This window comes from Euleptes europaea, chromosome 11, assembly GCF_029931775.1.
Source record: "Euleptes europaea isolate rEulEur1 chromosome 11, rEulEur1.hap1, whole genome shotgun sequence".
Classification (NCBI taxonomy): domain Eukaryota; kingdom Metazoa; phylum Chordata; class Lepidosauria; order Squamata; family Sphaerodactylidae; genus Euleptes; species Euleptes europaea.
In genome coordinates, this window is record NC_079322.1 from 23,719,747 (window position 1) to 23,739,561 (window position 19,815).

The following is a 19,815-nucleotide window of genomic DNA, read 5'->3' on the forward strand; positions in this document are numbered from 1 at the left end:
CTGCCCTTCGACCACCTGAGGGCCAGCATGCACACGCATGCATGCACACCCGTGCGACATGCCCACATCACTTTTGGTTTTACCTGGAAGTGATGCAGATGCTCTAGCAACCTCTGCCAAAACTCGATGGAAACCATAGAGTTTCAGCAGAGATTGATAGAGCATCTGCATCACTTCCGGGTAAAACCAAAAGTGACGTGGGCGCGTTGCGCGGGTCGCACACTGCTGAAGAGCTCTTGCCAGTAGAACAAAGAGACCTGGTATGCCTAACTGAAGAACACCTGGAGGCAGGAGAGCAGAGGGAGACCCTCCAGATGAAGGGAGAAGGGGCCTGGAGGTTGGGAAAGGGAGGACAGAGGAAGGACCCAAGGGATTGGCAAGGTTGCCAGCTCTAGGTTGGGAAATACCTGGGAGATTTTGGGGGTGGAGCCCAAGGAGGGTGGGGTTTGGAGTGGGGAGGGACTTCAATGCCATAGAGTCCAGTTGCCAAAGCGGCCATTTTCTCCAGGTGAACTGATCTCTATCGACTGGAGATCAGTTGTAATAGCAGGAGATCTCCAGCCACCACTTGGAGGTTTAATAGAAGGAAGCACCTACACTAACTAGTCACGTTGTGCAAAGGAATAGTAACAAGCTCTTGCAATATATGCAAAATAGTGATGTTATTCAAAAAGGGCAAAAACATGCAAAGTTACAATGATATGACGAACTCACACTTATATACATAAGTCTTCCAAAAGGAAGTCAATCTTGATAGGCACAAGCTTTACAAGGTAAGTACAAAAACTTATTTCTCTTAACATTTGTTCTTTTTGCAGGTAGAAATGTTGAAGTGCTGTGGAGGCTGAAACGGATCAGGAGCGTCCTTCCGGAGAGCGTCCTTCCGGATGAAATCAACGCTTTCGCTGTTACACTTCAGCCAAGAGCCTCACTCATACACTTGTCTAAATTCCCAATAAAATACAATACATTTTAAATATCTTATCTGACTTCCTATTATTTATGTTAACAGAACATAGTAAGCTATTCCAAATGCATTAATAAAATCATACCTTCATCCAGCAGTAATTTTTCACAGCTTATCCAGTCCCAGCCAGTGCTCTGCCTGGGACTGAATAAGCTGTGAAAAATTACTGCTGGATGAAAATAGGATTTTATTAATGCTTTTGGAATAGCTTACTATGTTCTGTTAACATAAATAATAGGAAGTCAGATAAGATATTTAAAATGTATTGTATTTTATTGGGAATTTAGACAAGTGTATGAGTTAGGCTCTTGGCTGAAGAAGCTGTCGTGTAACAGCAAAAGCGTTGATTTCATCCAGAAGGACGCTCTCCGGAAGGACTCTCCCGATCCGTTTCAGCCTCCACAGCACTTCAACATTTCTACCTGCAAAAAGAACAAATGTTAAGAGAAATAAGTTTTTGTACTTACCTTGTAAAGCTTGTGCCTATCAAGATTGACTTCCTTTTGGAAGACATGTATATAAGTGTGAGTTCGTCATATCATTGTAACTTTGCATGTTTTTGCACTTTTTGAATAACATCACTATTTTTCATATATCGCAAGAGCTTGTTACTATTCCTTTGCACCACTTGGAGGTTGGCATCCCTAGGGACTTGGAGCTACACCACCCACACACCTGTTCTGAAGAGGGCACACAGGAGTTGGGCATCCTGGTGTAAGGGGCTTCCTGAGGGAGCACGTGCTGAATCTGCATGTGGACAAGGGGCAAAAGAAAATAAAAGGACCCAGGCGTGAGTAGGAGCCAAGGAAGAAAATCCTAAGGGAAGCTGACATGCTCCAACCAGGGGTTGAGGAACCCAGTCTAAGGCCCATATCTCCCAGCACGACACTATTTTTTGCAGTCTTTCCTGAAATGTGATTTCCAGATACGGTTTGGAAAAGTTTGAAAGGGAAGGTGCAGATTTCTGAACCCCCTGCTCACATCTGGTATGCCCCTTGGTGCCATTTCTCCCCTTTCCCACCATTTTCCCTCACTTCTGGCAGGCTTTTTGCCACTTTTAAAAAAATTGGTAGGTATGTTGCTATAGTGTTAAAGCATTGTAGAGATCTGCCAACGACACACTTTTTTTTTTAATGGCAAAGAGCCCACTGGTAGAGCATGTGGGGGAAACGGTGGGCGGGAGAGCAAAGCACAGAGAAATCTCCAGGTGGAAATGCTGTTGCTGCTGTGAACGTCTTTGCATTTGCAGCAGCAATCAGAGACGTTACCATCCCTGTGTGGAAGCAGCCTGAGATGGAGAATGTATATGCAGTCTGAATGATATAGCTAGTGACATAAGAACATAAGAAAAGCCATGCTGGATCAGACCAAGGCCCATCAAGTCCAGCAGTCTGTTCACACAGTGGCCATCCAGGTGCCTCTAGGAAGCCCACAAACAAGACGACTGCAGCAGCACCATCCTGCCTGTGTTCCACAGCACCTAATATAACAGTCATGCTCCTCTGATCGTGGAGAGAATAGGTATGCATCATGACTAGTATCCATTTTGACTAGTAGCCATGAACAGCCCTCTCCTCCGTGAACATGTCCACTCCCCTCTTAAAGCCTATTTACAGAAGCAGTCGATGCCAAACCACCTCTGAACATCTCTTGCCTGGGAAATCCAATGGGATCACCATACGTTGGCTGCAACTTGAGAGCACTTCCCACCATTAAAGATATTAAAAACTGTCAGATAGCAGTAGAACTAAGATTTTTTTAAAAAACAATAACTGAGATATGTAACACTAATAAATTATTCTGACTTAAAAATAAACCAATTAAACTTCTGTAAAACAAGGTCCAGCAAAGCTTGGATCCTACCAGCTTTTTCCACTTACAAAAGAGTGAGGAAAAGGTATAACTGAAACTGCAGTGCCAGGGATTGTGGGGCCCACATGGATAAAGACCACATGGGACAGGGGCTACAGTGAGGAGAGGAATCGGAGGCGATTGAGTGGAAAAGCTGGTTGGATTCTGCCCAATCTGTTATTAGACTGTATTGTCCTCATGATGTTTTAAATTAAAGTTGGTTTTTACTGTCTGGCCGCCCCTCTTCTTTTCCGCGAATGTTTCTGATTCTATAAACGAGGAGTAGTTCATTGAAATAAAGGACAAATAGCAAGATGAAATAGAAGATGCAACAAATTCACGTGTCTTTTCTGGTGGTTGTGCTGTTCTTAGTCAACAGGCAAACAAAGAAGGGGGACAGGGAGATACTGTGTTGGGTCCAGTCAGCTTTTTTGCGAAGCGTTTCCCAAGTCCTCTCTATTCTACAGCCCTGGCCCCACATGGCTTTTGACATGCAAGTCCATAATTCTGAGCATAGCCTTTTTTTAGTAGTCAAGGAAGACCCCTCTTTCATTTTTCATGAGCAGTATAGCTAGTTGGCTCCAACCAATTTCACTTGTTTCTGACCAGATGTTGAAAGAACGAGACCGAGAGTAGCACCCAAGGCACTGGCAGAAGAGATCAAAACTCCAATGTGCTTTTTAGCCCGATGGGAAGCATTGTTTAATATTACTGTTTAATATTTCCAGCTAAACATTAGGAAGAACTTTCTAACAGTTAGAGCGGTTCCTCAGTGGAACAGGCTTCCTCGGGAGGTGGTGGGCTCTACCACCCTGGAGGTTTTTAAGCAGAGGCTAGATGGCCATCTGTCAGCAATAATGATTCTATGACCTTAGGCAGATAATGAGAGGGAGGGCAGGAAGGTTTGCATCAGTGTTTGGCCCTCGTGGCCCCTTCTTGCATGCCCAGGGTAGTGCCGATTGCCACTTTGGGGTCAGGAAGTAATGTTTCCTCCAGGCCAGATTGGCCAATGATCCTGGAGGGGTTTTTTTTTTTTTGGCCATCTTCTGGGGCATGGAGTAGGAGTTGCTGTGTGTGTGTGTGGGGGGGGGGGAGGTAGTTGTGAATTTCCTACATTGTGCAGGGGGTTGGACTAGATGACCCTGGTGGTCCCTTCCAACTATGATTCTATGATTCTATACTAGCAATGGATGCATTTTAATAGGTGCTGTATTTTCTCTTTCAGTTGCCAATGAGACAGGAGACAAAAATGCTCGGCCGCTTTCACGATTTGCTCGTAAGTAGTCTGGTCCTGTTGACTTTACTTCCTGAATGTTATAAATAAGTAAATTTTGAGGCTTCTGTGGATGACATACCCAGGAAGGGAAGTCCTTCTCCTAAATCCAGGTTCACAGAAGCTGGCTGTAGGAAGTAAAAGGCAGTTTTGCGTGAGTGTTCCATGCTTGAAGATCATGTCCACCCTGCCCAAGACTGGAGATTGCCTTTATTGCCAATCCTTGTATTAAGAAGTAAGGGTCAAAACAGACATGATGGAGATCACACAAACTTACATGTGTGCAGCTGTGATATGAATCAGAGCTGCACAGGAAAAGAAGAGTGGATTTAGTCTCTGCTATAAAGAGGGACATGCTTTGCATGCTGAAGGTCCCGGGTTCGGTTCCTGCCGTCTCCTGTTAAAGGATCTTGGCTAGCAAGTGTCGGAAGAGTCCCTGGAGAGTAGCTGCCAGTCATACCACTGAGCTAGATAGAACAGTAGTTTGACTCCATATAAGGCATTTTCATATGCTCAGATGCTACCATCTGCCTTCACCTGTACGGTCAAACTTGGCAAAGCATCTGTCTGTAGATTTAAACTGAAAGGAGCGGTTCTTGTGGTTGCAATATTCCTATGCAGTCACATGGTGGCACTATAGCCATATTTTGTGTACAAAACATTGCATCAATTTCCTTGCCTGCTAGTGGGGCTTTTGGTTTTATTTTTAATAGTATCCTCTCAAGAGTCCTCAAGAGCCCTGGCTAACCCTTTTTGAAACTTGGGGACGTTATTGTGCAGCATTGTGCAGCATAAGTGGTCTTTTCCAAAGCAAATAATGTGAAAGACCTTTTGGGTACACAAGTATTTCAAAGAACTCTCTGGATTTTGTCCCCCAGGTAAATTATAGCTACACACATACGGCCTGTTCAGAGAGCAATAGGGTTGCCAACCTCCAGATAGTGACTGGAGATCTCCCGCTATTACAACTGATCTCCAGGCGACAGAGATCAGTTCACCTGGAGAAAACGGCCGCTTTGGAAGGTGGGCTCTATGGCATTATACCCCATTGAAGTCCCTCCCCAAACCCCAACCTCCTTATGCTCCACGCCCTCCAAATCTCCAGGTATTTCCCAACCTGGAGCTGGCAACCCTAGAGAGCAAGTCAAAAATTATTTTCTGCTGTCTGCCTCGTCCTGTAAATTCAGCAGACCTGATCAGTTTTAATCAGAATTCGGATTCCAAAAGTAAATAAATTTAGCTGTTGCAGCTAATAGGTCCATTCATCTTCCAAGAATTTACCTACCCCTCCTGTAACGCCACCAAAAATAATGGCCGCCAATCCATCCTGTGACTGTAAATTCCACAAGTTAAGCAACAACGGACCCTAAATTACTGAAAAGACTGCAAAAAAGAGGCACCAGTTGTGCCAGATTTCTGAACAGCAGGTACTCTTTTGGGACTGTGTGATATGAGGTGCTAAACAATGACATATCACTCCTGCCACATGGAAAGCATGTGGAATGATAAGTTTTATTGGCAGTGGGATTCAAATTAAAGTGGAAAGTCATGGGATAACCTGAGTCTGAGGCTGTCGCCCTTTAGAAATAACTCTCTTCAGCTTCCCCCCCAAAAGCACACTCTGATTTAGTGCTATGTGCCAATTACTATTTTACTATTAATTTCCTCTTCTACTGAAACTGATTTTAAAGCAGTGTACATGAGCCAGCTTTTTATCTTCGCAACAACCCTGGGAGGCAGACTAGGCGAAGAAGGTGTGAATCATAGAATCATACAGTTGGAAGGGGCCCCAGGGCCATTTAGGCCAACCCCCTGCCCAATTAGGGTTGCCAACCTCCAGGTACTAGCTGGAGATCTCCTGCTATTACAATTGATCTCCAGCCGATAGAGATCAGATCACCGGGAGGAAATGCCCACTTTGGCAATTGGACTCTATGGCACTGAAGTCCCCCCTCCCCAAACCCCTCCCTTCTCAGGCTCCACCCCAAAAACCTCCCTCCAGTGGCAAAGAGAGACATGGCAACCCTATCTCAAAGGTCAGAGGCAATGCACACAATGTATGAATGTATGAATAAATGTGCATATGTCACTTTTAATACAGCATACTTGAAGAATGGGGGTGTGGGCAGCACCCAGCTGAAGCAGTGTTTGAGGTGCTGTTATAGACACATGACATAGAAACTGGAAAGCTAGAAGGAAGACGGAATCAATACTGCTGTGACTTGGTTTAAATGTTGTTATCTGTCATTACCCTGTGTTGAAATCTCTCCCTCCTGTGATATTCTAGCTTGAGATGTTGAAGAGTTAAGCTTTCCCAATTCAGATCTAAAGGCTATTGCCAGATCAACGTCAAACATTTGTGTGCGGGGATGTGAATGATAAATCTCAGCCAATGGGGATTTGTTTCCCATTCACTTCCCTCATGAGAGAAGCTTTGAGCGAGAGGTGCTGAGCATTTACTGAAGTTAAAAAAAAGGAAAAGAATGGTAATTGTAGCAGTGGAAGGCAAAGTGAAGTTATTGCAGATAACTGAACCCTTTAAAAAAAAGTAGTATAAGCTGAATTTCAGATTTAAACTCCCACATGGAAATTTCTATACTGCTGTATTCATGCACCAAATGTTTGCTTTGTGTTTACATAGAAGATGATTGCATGCTGCTATGTTTTTTAAAAAGTGAGTTATGTGCTAGTTTTTCCTACAATGATGATATGTTATTTCATGGTTAAGCTATTACCCACTATTGCAATAAAATAAAATAAAATCCAGTGGTGAAATCACTAAAAATCACTTGGTGCAGTACAATCATGTGTTCCAAAAACCACATGGTGCAGTATACGTTCTAATGGGAAACATGTTTGCTGTTGCATCAAAAAGGAGTCTTGCAGTACCTAAAATATTCTGAAGTATTTAAACATCAGTTTTTGTGGGCTACATACCGCTTCACCAGATGCATGAAATGAATTCTGAATCAGCAGATACACACATTAGAGGAGAGAAGAAAAATGCTGCTACCAGTGTTAAATTGCTTAATAAAACAATGGAGACTGTCATCATTAATTACACCAGTTGCAAACTTGCAAATGGTCACTTTGTTTACCTAGTACACTTTTAAATTTTGCATGGAAATAGCAAATTATACTATATGGATTTCATGACCTTTTAACCACCCGTTCAAGTTTAATGTCAAGATAAGGCCTGAAGGTCTAAATGGTCAAAGGGGGAAGAATTGTTTGCTGCCTTTTTTTTGACCTTGTGAAGAAACAGCTTTGCAGACTGGACCATTGTTCCATCTTTTCTATCCATCCAGGGTCAAAATCTCAGAACTGTCTGTGGAACACCATTATTGGTGGGCTCACAGGAAATCTTAAGGAAAAGCAGAAACCCACTATAGTCTATGACCCCAGGCCTCCGGAAGAAATCTTGGCAGATGAACTGCCACCCGTGGAGAGTCCTGATGCGCTCGTGAAAACATCATTCAGGTTTGATTGATATAGATGTGGATTCTTCATTGTTGATTTTTCTTAGTGATTAGAATACTGAAGTTTTGGCATTCAGCTGGAACCAGATTGCAGGCGTATTTCCCAGTGTTCTTGTCATAGAAATGAAATATTAGATTGGTAGATATTGTATTCCCCTCCCCTAAGCTGGAACCCTACAACAGTGAACCTCTGGCAGGCAACCAGTGGGAGAGGGAGGGAGGCTGAGATGATGAATGCCTGGACGCGATGTCATGTTGCCATCGTGATGTTGATGTAATGCTCTAGGATTCGGGCAAAACTTGAATTTTGCCCGAATCCTAGAGTGTCATGTCGATGTCACACTAGTGACCCAGCCTCCCTACTCTAACTTCTTCCTGTGGCCAACCAGGGAGCCAACACTCCCCTTTCTTAGGAAACCGAACTGAAACAGAATCTCTTCCCAAAGCAACGAGCTGATTCCTGCCTTCCTGCCTTCCATTTTGGAGGGGCACCCACTACCTTTTCTCAAAATGCCAAATGTGCCTGCAGGCTCAAAGAGGCTGGGGACCCCTGAACTCGAAAGAGACAAATGTCATAAGTCTAGCACAGTAAGACTTTGTCATATCCGATATAGCCTTTGAAGGATTGTTTTATATTCTGGATTCTTTTATATTCTGGTAAATCCACTGCTTTTTATAGTATATGTGCTATAGTACTAAACTGGCAAAATAGGTGTTTTCTGTAATTGTTTGTAAAATTTTACAACATTGGTTGTTTCAACAAAAGCAGGATTCAAAAATGACACCAGTACAGCCCTCATATTGCGTTCTATACTATTTAACATTCTGTTAGCAGCACTGTTGATGTGTGTGGGCTGGTGAGGAAGGAAGTGGATTGGTTCACCTGGGTCCTGGAACCGGGCATGGCTAAGCAAGGTTATGTCCTCTCATACATGAAGCTCCATGCCCGTTTCTATCCTGGCGTGGCATCGCATGTGACCTTTGCTAATTCGGGTTAAAATGAACGGAGAGTAGTCATAAACTAGTGAAAGGAGGACCCCCAAGTTGGTTTAACATGAGGACTAGAGCCTTCTTCTCTCCCAGGTGCTTCTTTTACTATCCATTTGTTAGTCAGCCAATGGAGTTGCTTAAGACTTGATCTTTGGGCATTTGATTTGGGGTCTGGTTGCTGGTTTTATGAGTTATTCGTTCTGCCAGTAACTGCAGTTCGATTTTTTGGGAGGCGCTTCTTTTCCAGTTAAACTTGAATTTTGTTGTTGCTTTTAGTTGGTAGGGATTTTTTGTTTGTCTCGTTATATCATTTGTGATGTTTTAATCCTTATGGACCTGTTTGGGTAGAAAAGGTGGGGGTGCCAATACTGCAAAGCCAACCGCAAAATAAACACGACTCATTCTTTCTTCTAACAAGTTCACATGAGTCCTGGGCTTCCTTGACATTATAATGGGAACAAGCTTGAGACTGCTGAGTCAAGGTTTCTGCTCTTAGGAGTTGTTTTTCATCCAGGGCCCCAGGAATTGTATCGTCATTTCATTGCAAAAGTTTTTGATTTGTTACCTAAAGTTCTTAGGGCTTATAGTACCATCTGAACACTGAGACTGTGTTAATTCCGTCACCTATAAACTTTTCATTGTAAAAGGGTCAACTTACATGACTAAGTGGCTAGCTAGATTTTTTTTAAAAGTGCATAGTGACATCAAATATTCATCTTCTTTGGGGATTCTTGATTTTATAAACCAGGTGCACTTGCACAAAACAATTAGTGATGCTCTCCAAGCTCTCTATGGTAAAAGCTATGCCTGTAATATCAACTGGCTGCAATTCACTCTGTGTCGTTTTAGTCTGCGCAGGGGTGGCGTTCAGCAGGGCTCAACATTCAGCTGGCCAGATAGTTGCTTCTGGTACATGCTCGTTGTTGACTGGCTTGCTTGCATTACATATACCCCAGGATCATCATGGGTAAGTCATGCACCATTTAAAATCAACGACATAGCCTATGTGCTACTTAATGCCGCTGGTGACACACATCGTGCTGGCTCAGAACTACCTGGACCGAGCTGCAATGGCCAGATATCCAAGAATAGATATCTCCAGTTAGCATAAACTAACACAAACACACTCATCCTTGGGAGTCAACCAGGGAGGTAAAACGGCCAAGGCAGGAACACTAGAAAACAAACCACTCATTTTCCCTAACTCCTCTCTGCAACAGGATTGGCATGAGCAAAGAAGCCAATGCTTTTGCTCAAAGTTTATCAGTCCCACATTGGAAACAAGGCCAAATCATTTGGAATTTCAAAACCCAGGGAGAAATTTGGATAATTTTGGAAGAATTTTTAGCAGAGGCTGTTTAAGAAACATAAGTTGGCCATCTATGTATAATTCTGGCTTGTGAGTCAAGGTGTGTAACGTTAACACTTTCCGCACTAAGAATGTGACACTGAAAGTCCACTAGAGGGCGCAAAGTAACAATAGATAATGTATGCAATTATTCTTGGTGCAAGGAAGTGTTGAAAACTTTAAGAGTTACAGCAGGGTCACTTTTTCTTTTGAAGATTCACTTTTATTTGGATGTTGTTTGCTAATAATGAAATGTTTTACTTTGCCCCCAGAGACCAGACTACCATACATGCCCCACTTCCTCCTTACAATAACCGTAAGATCACCCCATGAACTTTTTGGCGGAGTAGGGATTTGAGCCAGAGCCTTCATGGGTAAAATCTAGCATTGTGCCACTCTGGCACTATACAGTATACAAATGTCAGTAACTCTGGGGTCTAATCTTGTGAGCTGTAGGACCAGTAAATATAATTCAAGAGGACAGATATCTGGATTCTAGCCATTCAGCTAAAAAAACAGTCATATGTGGTCTTTGCTATGTACTTGATGAGGATAACTCATGTGATAAGGATCAAACTTCAGAACCGGTTTTCAAGGCTAAGTGTGGGGATGTGAGAGTACTGTATTTCTTACATCTCTTATTTATATTTGTGATATTGCACCAACAGATTATTTTTCATGTCGCTTGATCAGTCCATAGTTATCTAACAAACAAGCCATGTTTCTGCCTGGATAGTTCAGGGTCAAATTTTGACTGATTGGGAGACAGCGGATGGAAGAGCCTCTGAGTATATGCAGAGTGCCAAGCATCCACAACTAGTGGTGGCTAGGTATTTTGGCAAAGAAAATGCTGAAAAATGGAGTTGACCCTGCTTGCAGGGGCAATTTTTCTGTCGTGTTGGAGCATCCCGTATGCTTGATTCCTGATCTGTTCAGAATTCAAAAGGAGCCGTAGTTCTAGTACTTTTGCAGCTCTGCACTTGGGAACTCATTTAGCTTATTCCTCTGTAATGTTGGAGCGTATTTCGCCCTCTTCACTCCCTTATTTTTATTGATCTTGTGGCGATGCAGCAACTTTAATGCTTGAATTTTATTCAGTTTGGGCTATTTGGATTGTTAATGAAAATAATTTTATGGCTGTCATGTTTTCATGACTGCATAAATTTGTAATTCACCCAGAAAAACCTTTGGAAGAGCAGAGAATATTAAATTTTGTTTTTTAGGTTTTTCAGCCATTCATAAAACTCACCTGGGATTGTCAGCATTCACATCTGAACGTCATAACAAACCAAATGTTGGAATTCTTGCAGTGTGTATAGATACAGGATAGGTCAGTAGTACAAAAGTGGCAGGCGCCCCCCTCCCCCATAAACGACGCTGAAAGTTAGGCAAGACATTTACAGACAGAGCTCTGCTGTGACTTTGAAGACTGTTTCATATACTTTTTGTTCCAAGTAGAATCATAGAATCATATAGTTGGAAGGAACCACCAGGGCCATCAAGTCCAACCCCCTGCATAATGCAGGAAATTCACAACTACCTCCCCACTCCACACCCCTGGTGACCAGAAGATGGCCAAGATGCCCTCCCTCTCATCATCTGCCTAAGGTCACAGAATCAGCATTGCTGACAGATGGCCATCTAACCTCTTCTTAAAAACCTCCAGGGAAGGAGAGCTTACCTCCTCCCGAGGAAGCCTGTTCCACTGAGGAACTGCTCTAACTATTAGAAATTCTTCCTGATGTCTAGACAGAAACAGAACCTTGGTATCAAATAAATGTGCACTTTGTCAGGTATGCAAGATGCAGACGTTGCTTTGTTTGCTTTTACAATATGTGTGTGTGGAGTGAGCAGGAAGGAACTGGATCTCTGCTTGCTTGTGTTTTAAAGAAAAACAGCAATTGCTACTAGGGCTGTTGAAATTTTTTTTTGGTAAAATTCGGACTCGGCAAAATTCGGCCCATTTTTATTCAGGAAATGCCGAAGTCTGAACTCCCCCTATTCAGATCCGCGGAATTCGGCATGAAATTCAGCATTCGCAAATAAATTTGACCGAATAATGCCATTTAAGCACGTTCGCGGCTTTCCGTTGCTCCGGGGGGGGGATTTTTGGAGTTAGAGGTCCCAAACTTTCAGTGTAGCTTGAGGGGACCCTTCTTGCAAGAACCCCCAGGTTTGGTGCAGATTGGGTCAGGGGGTCCCGAGTTATGGGGTCTGGAAGGGGTTCCCCCCTCCGCCCATTGGAATGAAGAGGAGCTGGCAATCCTTAATGTGCATCAGAGAGCAGCAAATCCTAGGCAAAACCTCCCATTGTTTCTGAGGCAGCCAGAGAGAGACTCACTGACCCACACTGACCTCCAGGCGAAGGTGGCAATCAGTGAAAACAGCAACAATCACACTCGCAAAGAGGAGATCAAGCCCCCCCTAACAGGACAGGTCACCCCCCCTTTGGCTCCCCCCCCCACACAGTAGAAGCCAGTCCGTGGCTTCTAAGAGCCGATGTAACTACGCCGAAAGTGCATCCAACAACGCTCAAAGAATAAGTAAACAGCGTAACTAGCATGGGTAACGTACGTATCTTTTCATTTCAACACAGCCAAAGTGCATCTTATAATGCTACTAGTGTAAGTGCGATCTGCGCAAATTCCGTATCTTCAGGATTGATAGATTTCACTCACAAAGAGGCAATCAGCCCCCCCCCGGACAGGTAACCCCCCAAATCACACTCCACAGAGGCAATCAAGCCCCCCCCCAGCAGAACAACACCCCTCAAGCCAGTACGGCTCAGCTCAACCCCAAACAAATGATCCAAGGAAGAGGAGGAAGCGCAGGTGCCGAGCGGAGGGACACTCATGCCGCACCGCGGCACTGACTCAACTCCAGGCAAGGGTAGCAATGGGCAGAAAAAGGCAGAACACACACTCCTGCAGAGGTGAGCGGGCACACCACCCCGGCAGAACATGCAAAGCCCCCCCTCAAACCAGTACGGCTCTCAGCTCAACCCCAAACAAATGATCCAAGGAAGAGGAGGAGGCGCGGGTGCCAAGCAGAGGGACACTCACGCCACACTGCCGCATTAACTCAAATCCAGGCGAGGGTGGCAACGGGCAGAAAAAGGCAGAATGCACACTCCTGCAGAGGCGAGCGGGCACCCCCCCAGCAGAACAAGCAACAGCCCCCCTTTGGCTTCCCCCCAACCACGGAAACTGCTTTCCCCCCCCCACACACACAGAATCTGCTTCCCCCCCCCACACACAGGAGAAAAGGTATAGAGAAAAACCCCAAAAATCAAACTGTGTGGATGTCTTCCAGCAGGAGCAGGGAGGAGAAGTAAATCCAATCCTATTCCAGTAAGCAGCACAGCTCAGGATCTCTCAGGAGCAGCACCACCAAAATGGAAGGAAATGAACTCGGGAGGGAACGGGACGGGACGGGAGGGACTCAGGAGTTTTTATACTCTTCTCCTGGCCAATTCAAAAGGGAAAATCCCGGCTCTGATTGGCCAGAAGAAGACCCAGCTTGGGCCACCATTGGCCGCGGGAGAATGCTGATTCGGGGGCGCTGAAGTTGTACGAATTTATCCGGCGTCCGCCCGAACTCACTGAGTTCAGTTCGTCGTTTTCCCGCCTTTTTTGACTCTATCCGAACTGGAAACCGCCGAATCGGGGAATATTCGGCTGTTTTCCATGTCGGATGGAACCGAATCGACAGCCCTAATTGTAACACATGTTCTGCCTTTGTACTTGGTTGCACTTCATGCGTATTTTGATCACAGGAATCTGCATTCGAGTACCAAAAAGTATCTGTACCCGAGTACCAAGTACTGTGAAACCGAGTAAGAATCATAGGATCATAGAGTTGGAAGGGACCACCAGGGTCATCTAGTCCAACCCCCTGCCCAGTGCAGGAAATTCACAACTACCTCCCCCCCACATCCCCAGTGACCCATACTCCATGCCCAGAAGATGGCCAAGGTGCCCTCCCTCTCATGATCTGCCTAAGGTCATAGAATCAGCATTGCTGACAGATGGCCATCTAACCTCTTTTTTAAAACCTCCAGGGAAGGAGAGCTTACCACCTCCCGAGGAAGCCTGATCCACTGCACTAATTGTTAGAAAATTGTTAGAAAATTGTTAGAAAAATGGAAACTCTTTTGATTTAATTTCAACCTGTTGGTTCTGGTCCGACCTTCTGGGGCAACAGAAAACAACTCGGTACCCTCCTCTATATGATAGCCCTTCAAGAACTTGAAGATGGTTATCATATTACCTCTCAGTCTTCTCCTCTTCAGGATAAACATACCCAGCTCCTTCAACCTTTCTTCATAGGACTTGGTCTCCAGACCCCTCACCATCTTTGTTGCCCTCCTCTGGACACGTTCCAGCTTGTCTACATCTTTCTTAAATTGCGGTGCCCAAAACTGAACACAGTACTCTAGGTGAGGTGTCCTTAGTTTGGAAATAAGCAGAAATGAGTCTTATAGCACTGATTCCATTCATAGAATGCTTCCTATTTTCACGCGTGCAGCTTTTGACATCTGCCATTTGAAGAGGTGTTTGTTTCTCTTTTTGATATCAAAGTCTGTTAGATACATTATTAATGAAAAGCGAAGGGGAGCAATATTTAAGAAGGTACACTTGTCACTACGTGGTCTCGGTGTTTGTGGGGGTGAGGGTTTGAATCTGGTGGTATCACCTCTGCCACTTGCTGGCTTGCATTTCAGTAAACACTGATAGTGTCCCAAAAGGGCCCCGTTGGACCCCAAACCTCCATCAGGTTCACTTTCATCTTGTAGAGTCATGGGAATTGATCACGTCTCAGGCTGGCTGTTTATCCTTTCCTTTCAAAAGCTGACTGTCAAAATTGCCCCTCTTTCCCACATAGGGAATGAGTATCCTTTATGACCCTTGAACCTAGATGTGGTGTTTCCTGCTCTATGGTGGTAGCCAAGGGGGTAGCTGCTGCTATGCATGTGTCTTGTTTCCAGGTGTGACTGTTTACGTTTATTCTCTTACTCTCTGCTCTTCCTCATCATCACTGCATCTCTCCAGGGTCACCTGTGGCCAGCAAGGACCAGCTGCTGGCACCAGCCCCACCACCATGCTGCGACTGGTGACATCATGGGCATGGAACGGTTGATTCCCTCTGGCTGCCAGATGGCCAGTGGGAGGTGGGCTCCCCCAAGGCTGGCAGGCTCCCCTCCCAGTTTCAATGCTCGGGTTTGTTCCTGGCCTGCTGCCAGTTTCAGAGTCACCTCCTCCAGCTGCTGGTTGGTTGTGTTGGGCCTGGGCACCTCCACTCTGCTGCCTGAGTAGGGGAAAATGGGCTACACGTGATCCTCCTGATTCCTGCAAGTTCTTTTGGGACTGTGTTCCATTTAAATTGATCCTTAGAAGACCTTGCTGGTGCCTAAGCGCTAGGGTTGCCAACCTCCAAGTACTAGTTCGAGATCTCCTGCTATTGCAACTGATCTCCAGCCGATAGAGATCAGTTCACCTGGACAAAATGGCCCATTTGGCAATTGGACTCTATGGCATTGAAGTCCCTCCCCAAACCCCGCCCTTATTAGGCTCCGCCCCAAAAACCTCCCGCTGGCTGTGAAGAGGGACCTGGCAACCCTACTAAGTGCTGCATAAGTGCGTGAATTTCTAACAATCACAGTGCAGGCCTGCTTTTCTGCTTCTTGGACTGTACCTCTATCTATCCTTTACTCTGAGCTCAGAGTTTTGATTCTGCTCAGTTCCACCTATAAGGTAACACCCCCCCCAACAAAAAAGCCACAAAACAGTGGACTGGAAATACTCATGGTCCCATGCCTCTTAGAAGAATCAGAGAAAGAGTGCTCATAGCATTTGGAGGAAAGGCTAGTCCTGGCATTTTAAATATTGTGGATGTTTGGCACATTAAAAAAAAAAACAGTCCAGGCTGCAGAATGCTTCAGCAGCTAACTTGCATTCATACAGCAAGAAGGAAGGGTTGTGCGTGGGCTGGTGGCAGCGCAACGTGATGATGGACAGGGGTTATCCTGCGAGTGAAGCCTTTAGCCTGTATTAGTCATCATCCCTGCTATTAAGTAGGGAGAGTGAAACGCATTTGCCCAGAGCGCACGTTCTCAGGGAATGAAAGCCAGCCAGTCCTGCGTATTAGAGAGACAGAAAGAGAGGTTGCTTCCCCCAAATTCCATTTGCACGTTCGAGCAGCTGAAAATGAAGCCAGGACCGAAATGGGACAGGAGGCTATTAGGATTATTCGTACCATTTGTACGGCAGTGTGGTTTGTATTGCTCAGTTGCAAGGCTGGGCAGTTCACCCCCGTTGAGTATGTCACAATATAAGCCCTGTGTTTTGGGAGTATTGTCGCTAAAATGGCTCGGGAAAGAGTCGGCTTGTAAATGGGCAAAAGCACAATTTAAATGAGGCAGGCTGCTTCTACGCAGAACAGTTCCCTGTGCTTTCCTTCTTGAACTCACCAGTTCCCCACTTTGCCTCACCCCGTCTGACAGGATTTTAAATCAGTAGCAGGTATATTGCTGTAGTGTTTTAGTGATATAGCAATATATCTACCACTAGTAATTTAAGAAAAGAGCAGCAAAAACAAAACAAAATGGGCAGTTGGGGAGAGAGGGAATGAATGGTGGTCAGGCCTAAACAGTGGGCACGAGGGGAACTCACATCAGTAGGGTTGCCAACCTCCAGATACTGGGCCATCCAGGTCAAGACAACTGCTGGTCTATCAAGGACTATTAGCAAAGGTAATACCATGGTGTCTCCTTTTTCAGATTTTGGGAGGAAAGCAATGGGACCTAATAATAGCCATTTGTGAATTCTCCAGAGGCATCCAATAAGTAGGGTTGCCAACCTCCAGGTACTAGCTGGAGATCTGCTGCTATTACAACTGATCTCCAGCCAATAAAAATCAGTTCACCTGGAGAAAATGTCTGCTTTGGCAATTGGACTCTATAGCCTTGAAGTCCCTCTCCTCCCCAAACCCCGCCCTCCTTAGGCTCTACCCCAAAAACCTCCTGCCGGTGGTGAAGAGGGACCTGGCAACCCTATACATTGGAGCTGTACTTTCCTATCCACTCTTCATCCCAAACCAGGAAATGTCTACCAAAGCAGGTCTGGGGAAACCTGCGGTGGAACCAGAGAAAACCCGGAAGGTTGTCAGAAACACATGGATGTCACATGGATGCCGAAATGAAAACTACTGCAGCTTGCGGGGGGGGGGGGGGATGGAGCAAGAGTTCTGTGTAGAAGCAACCACTAGAATGAGAAAAGCACTTCCCTCTGCAGACTTTCCCATGTTCTAGTGTCATGTACAAATGGACACTTGCATTGTGCACTGGCCCCTAAGCATGCAGCATTTAGGTAGTCAGGAGTGACAGGACAAAAACTGTAGCTAGCTTGACCATAATTTGCAGCAATGCAGGGAAGGGTGGCTTATTCTTCCACCCCTGCAGGGTTTCACCTGTTCAACTTGTTCTCCCCTCACTGCTGTTAACCTAAGAAAGAAGGCAAAGAACCATGTCCCGACTTTTTTACTTTGGGGGCTTTCCATGGCTAATAGCGGTGCAGTTTCAATAGGCAAAACCAGTTAGAGGTGCAAGGATTATTCCTCCTTTCCTCCCTGGAATATTCCCAGTCTGAGTTGGGGCATGCATAGGTACAGGTTAGCCAGTGGTGGCTCAAGATCCTTCGTTACATGAGGAAGCAGAGGCAGTAGCTGTTGTAGCTGGTGGTAGGGCTGCCAGGTCTCCCCAGGCCACTGGCGGAGGGTGGGGGGATTGGGTTGCCAGATCCAGGTTGGGGAACTCCTGGGAATTTGGGGATGGAGCCTGGAGAGGACAGGGACCTCCATTGGGTACAGCCCCATAGAGTCCACCCTTTAAATTACCCTTTTTCTCCAGGAGAACTGGTCTATGTAGTCTGGAGATGAGCTGTACTTCCGGGGGATCCCCAGGTCCCACTTGGAGGCTGGCATCCCTAGCTGTCGGCCACCTGTCTCACTGCCGCTGCCGCCGTCCCAGAGGAGATAAGCCTTCTTACCTTTTCAACCTTCTTTAAAATAACACAGCAAGCTCTGAATGCCCTGTAGGGCGTCATGAACTCTTAGGACAGGGGTCGGCAAACCGCGGCTCCCGAGCCGCATACGGCTCTTTGGCCTGTTGAGTGTGGCTCTCCGAACTTGGTTCGGAGCCCCTGCTCTCGCGCCCTCTCGTGCTGTCAGCTCTTGCGCCCTCTCGTGCTGCGGAGCCTGCAAGAGGGCTCTCTCTCCCCCCCCGCCGTGAAGAATGGCCGGGTCCCCCTTGCCCTTGCCCTCAATGGTTGGGAGGCTAAAGCCTCCCCTCCCCTCTAGCCGCGTGATTGCTGGGCGGGCGGCTCGGTGGTTCCTGGCCCACCCCTCCCGAATATCTGCTGTTGGGCGGGCTTCCTTTGGCGGCGCGTCCCCAGCAGCGGCGCTAGGCTGCGGCGCCCCGTCTTCTGCGGCGCCGACTCCGTTCCCCCGTCGTTTTCCCTCCTCAGAGGCCATGTCTACCCACTGGCTTTCTTGGCGGTAGACCTGAACTCTGAGGAGGGGAAAAAAGTCCCCCTTCAGAGGCCAGGTCCACCAACTGGCTTCTATGGGCCTCCGGAGGCCAGGTCTACTGCCAAGAAAGCCAATGGGTAGACCTGGCCTCCCAATGGGACTCAGCCGGAGGCCAGGTCTATCAATAGGCTTTTATGGCTGTAGACCAGGCCTCCAGACGAAGACTCTGGACGGGGAGGGGGAAATGGCAGGGACTTACAATTTAATTTTTATCAATAAATAAGATCACTATTAAGTATGATATCAAGTTTTATTCAGTGTACCTATAGTTTAATTAAGACTTAAAACTTTAATTAAAGTTTATTAAGTTAATAAACAGTGTACCTACCTATATAGTTTAAGTTTAAGAAATTTGGCTCTCAAAAGAAATCTCAATCGTTGTACTGTTGATATTTGGCTCTTTTGACTAATGAGTTTGCCGACCCCTGTCTTAGGAGATCCCTTCCTCTCGCAATAATTCTGCCCTCGCCATAGGTAGACAGAAATGGTGGTAAAATTCTTGCATGAAGAAGGCATCCTGTGAGAGTTTGGGAACGGTTGTGTGCAGCTCCACACGCTTTTGTAAGGAGAACAATCTCTTGCCACTTCTGGGTGGGGACAGCAGTTGGTGGTATGTAGGACAGCAGTTACCACTCTCGGATTCTGTGACCTGCGGTGACCACTTCGGAGCAACTCACAGAGCTGGCTGTGAATTTTCCTTGGAAGATCCAATCATGGATCTCCCAATATCCTGCCTTTGACCCTAAGATTCTTACACATGTTCTTGGCAGCCCCCTTATGACTCTCACCTCAATGATTCCAGCGATGTAGAATTTGGAGGGTCCGCCTGAGTAAGTTTCAGGCACACTAAGGAGTCTTGGTGCATGAACACAACCAGCTGCTTTTGTCTATTTTATGGTTTTTCTTGGAGCATGCAAAAAAGCTGACCCATGTGGGGTGAATCATTTGGGGAGGAACATTGTTGGCCCTCTGATTCTTTTGCTGTACGAAGGGAAAGGCTTTTGTGTTCTGTTTTTTTTGTAGCTTGCTAATGGAATGTAACTCTTCTGAAACTGTATTTGGAAGAACATTATTTTTTTAAAATTCTTTGAAAGCGAATCCCTTTGTGACTTGTATTCTGAAGTAGGAACAAAAGGTTTTTTTCACTCTGACAGCAACTTCAGAGTGATGAGAGAAAAAAGTGACAGATTCATTTCGGATAAATTCATTAGTGTAGCTTTGCTAAACTGTAGTTAGCGGAGAAACTGATAAAGCAATAGGAACAAAGAGAATCTCTAAATCTCACCGCATCAGACCCTATGTAGTACATTTTGTCTAAAAC

The 19,815-nt window shown here is 45.7% G+C and overlaps 1 protein-coding gene across 1 annotated transcript in view; it reads left to right on the forward strand.

Moving 5' to 3' along the window:
* LOC130484147 (dual specificity calcium/calmodulin-dependent 3',5'-cyclic nucleotide phosphodiesterase 1C-like) overlaps positions 1-7,581 on the forward strand; it is a 43,577-nt gene extending 35,996 nt beyond the window's left edge. The window contains exons 2-3 of the mRNA XM_056857052.1: positions 4,044-4,094; positions 7,400-7,581. Coding sequence (XP_056713030.1) covers positions 4,044-4,094; positions 7,400-7,581 — 233 coding nt within the window. The remainder of the gene's footprint in view (positions 1-4,043; positions 4,095-7,399) is intronic.
* The last annotated feature ends 12,234 nt before the right edge of the window (positions 7,582-19,815 follow it).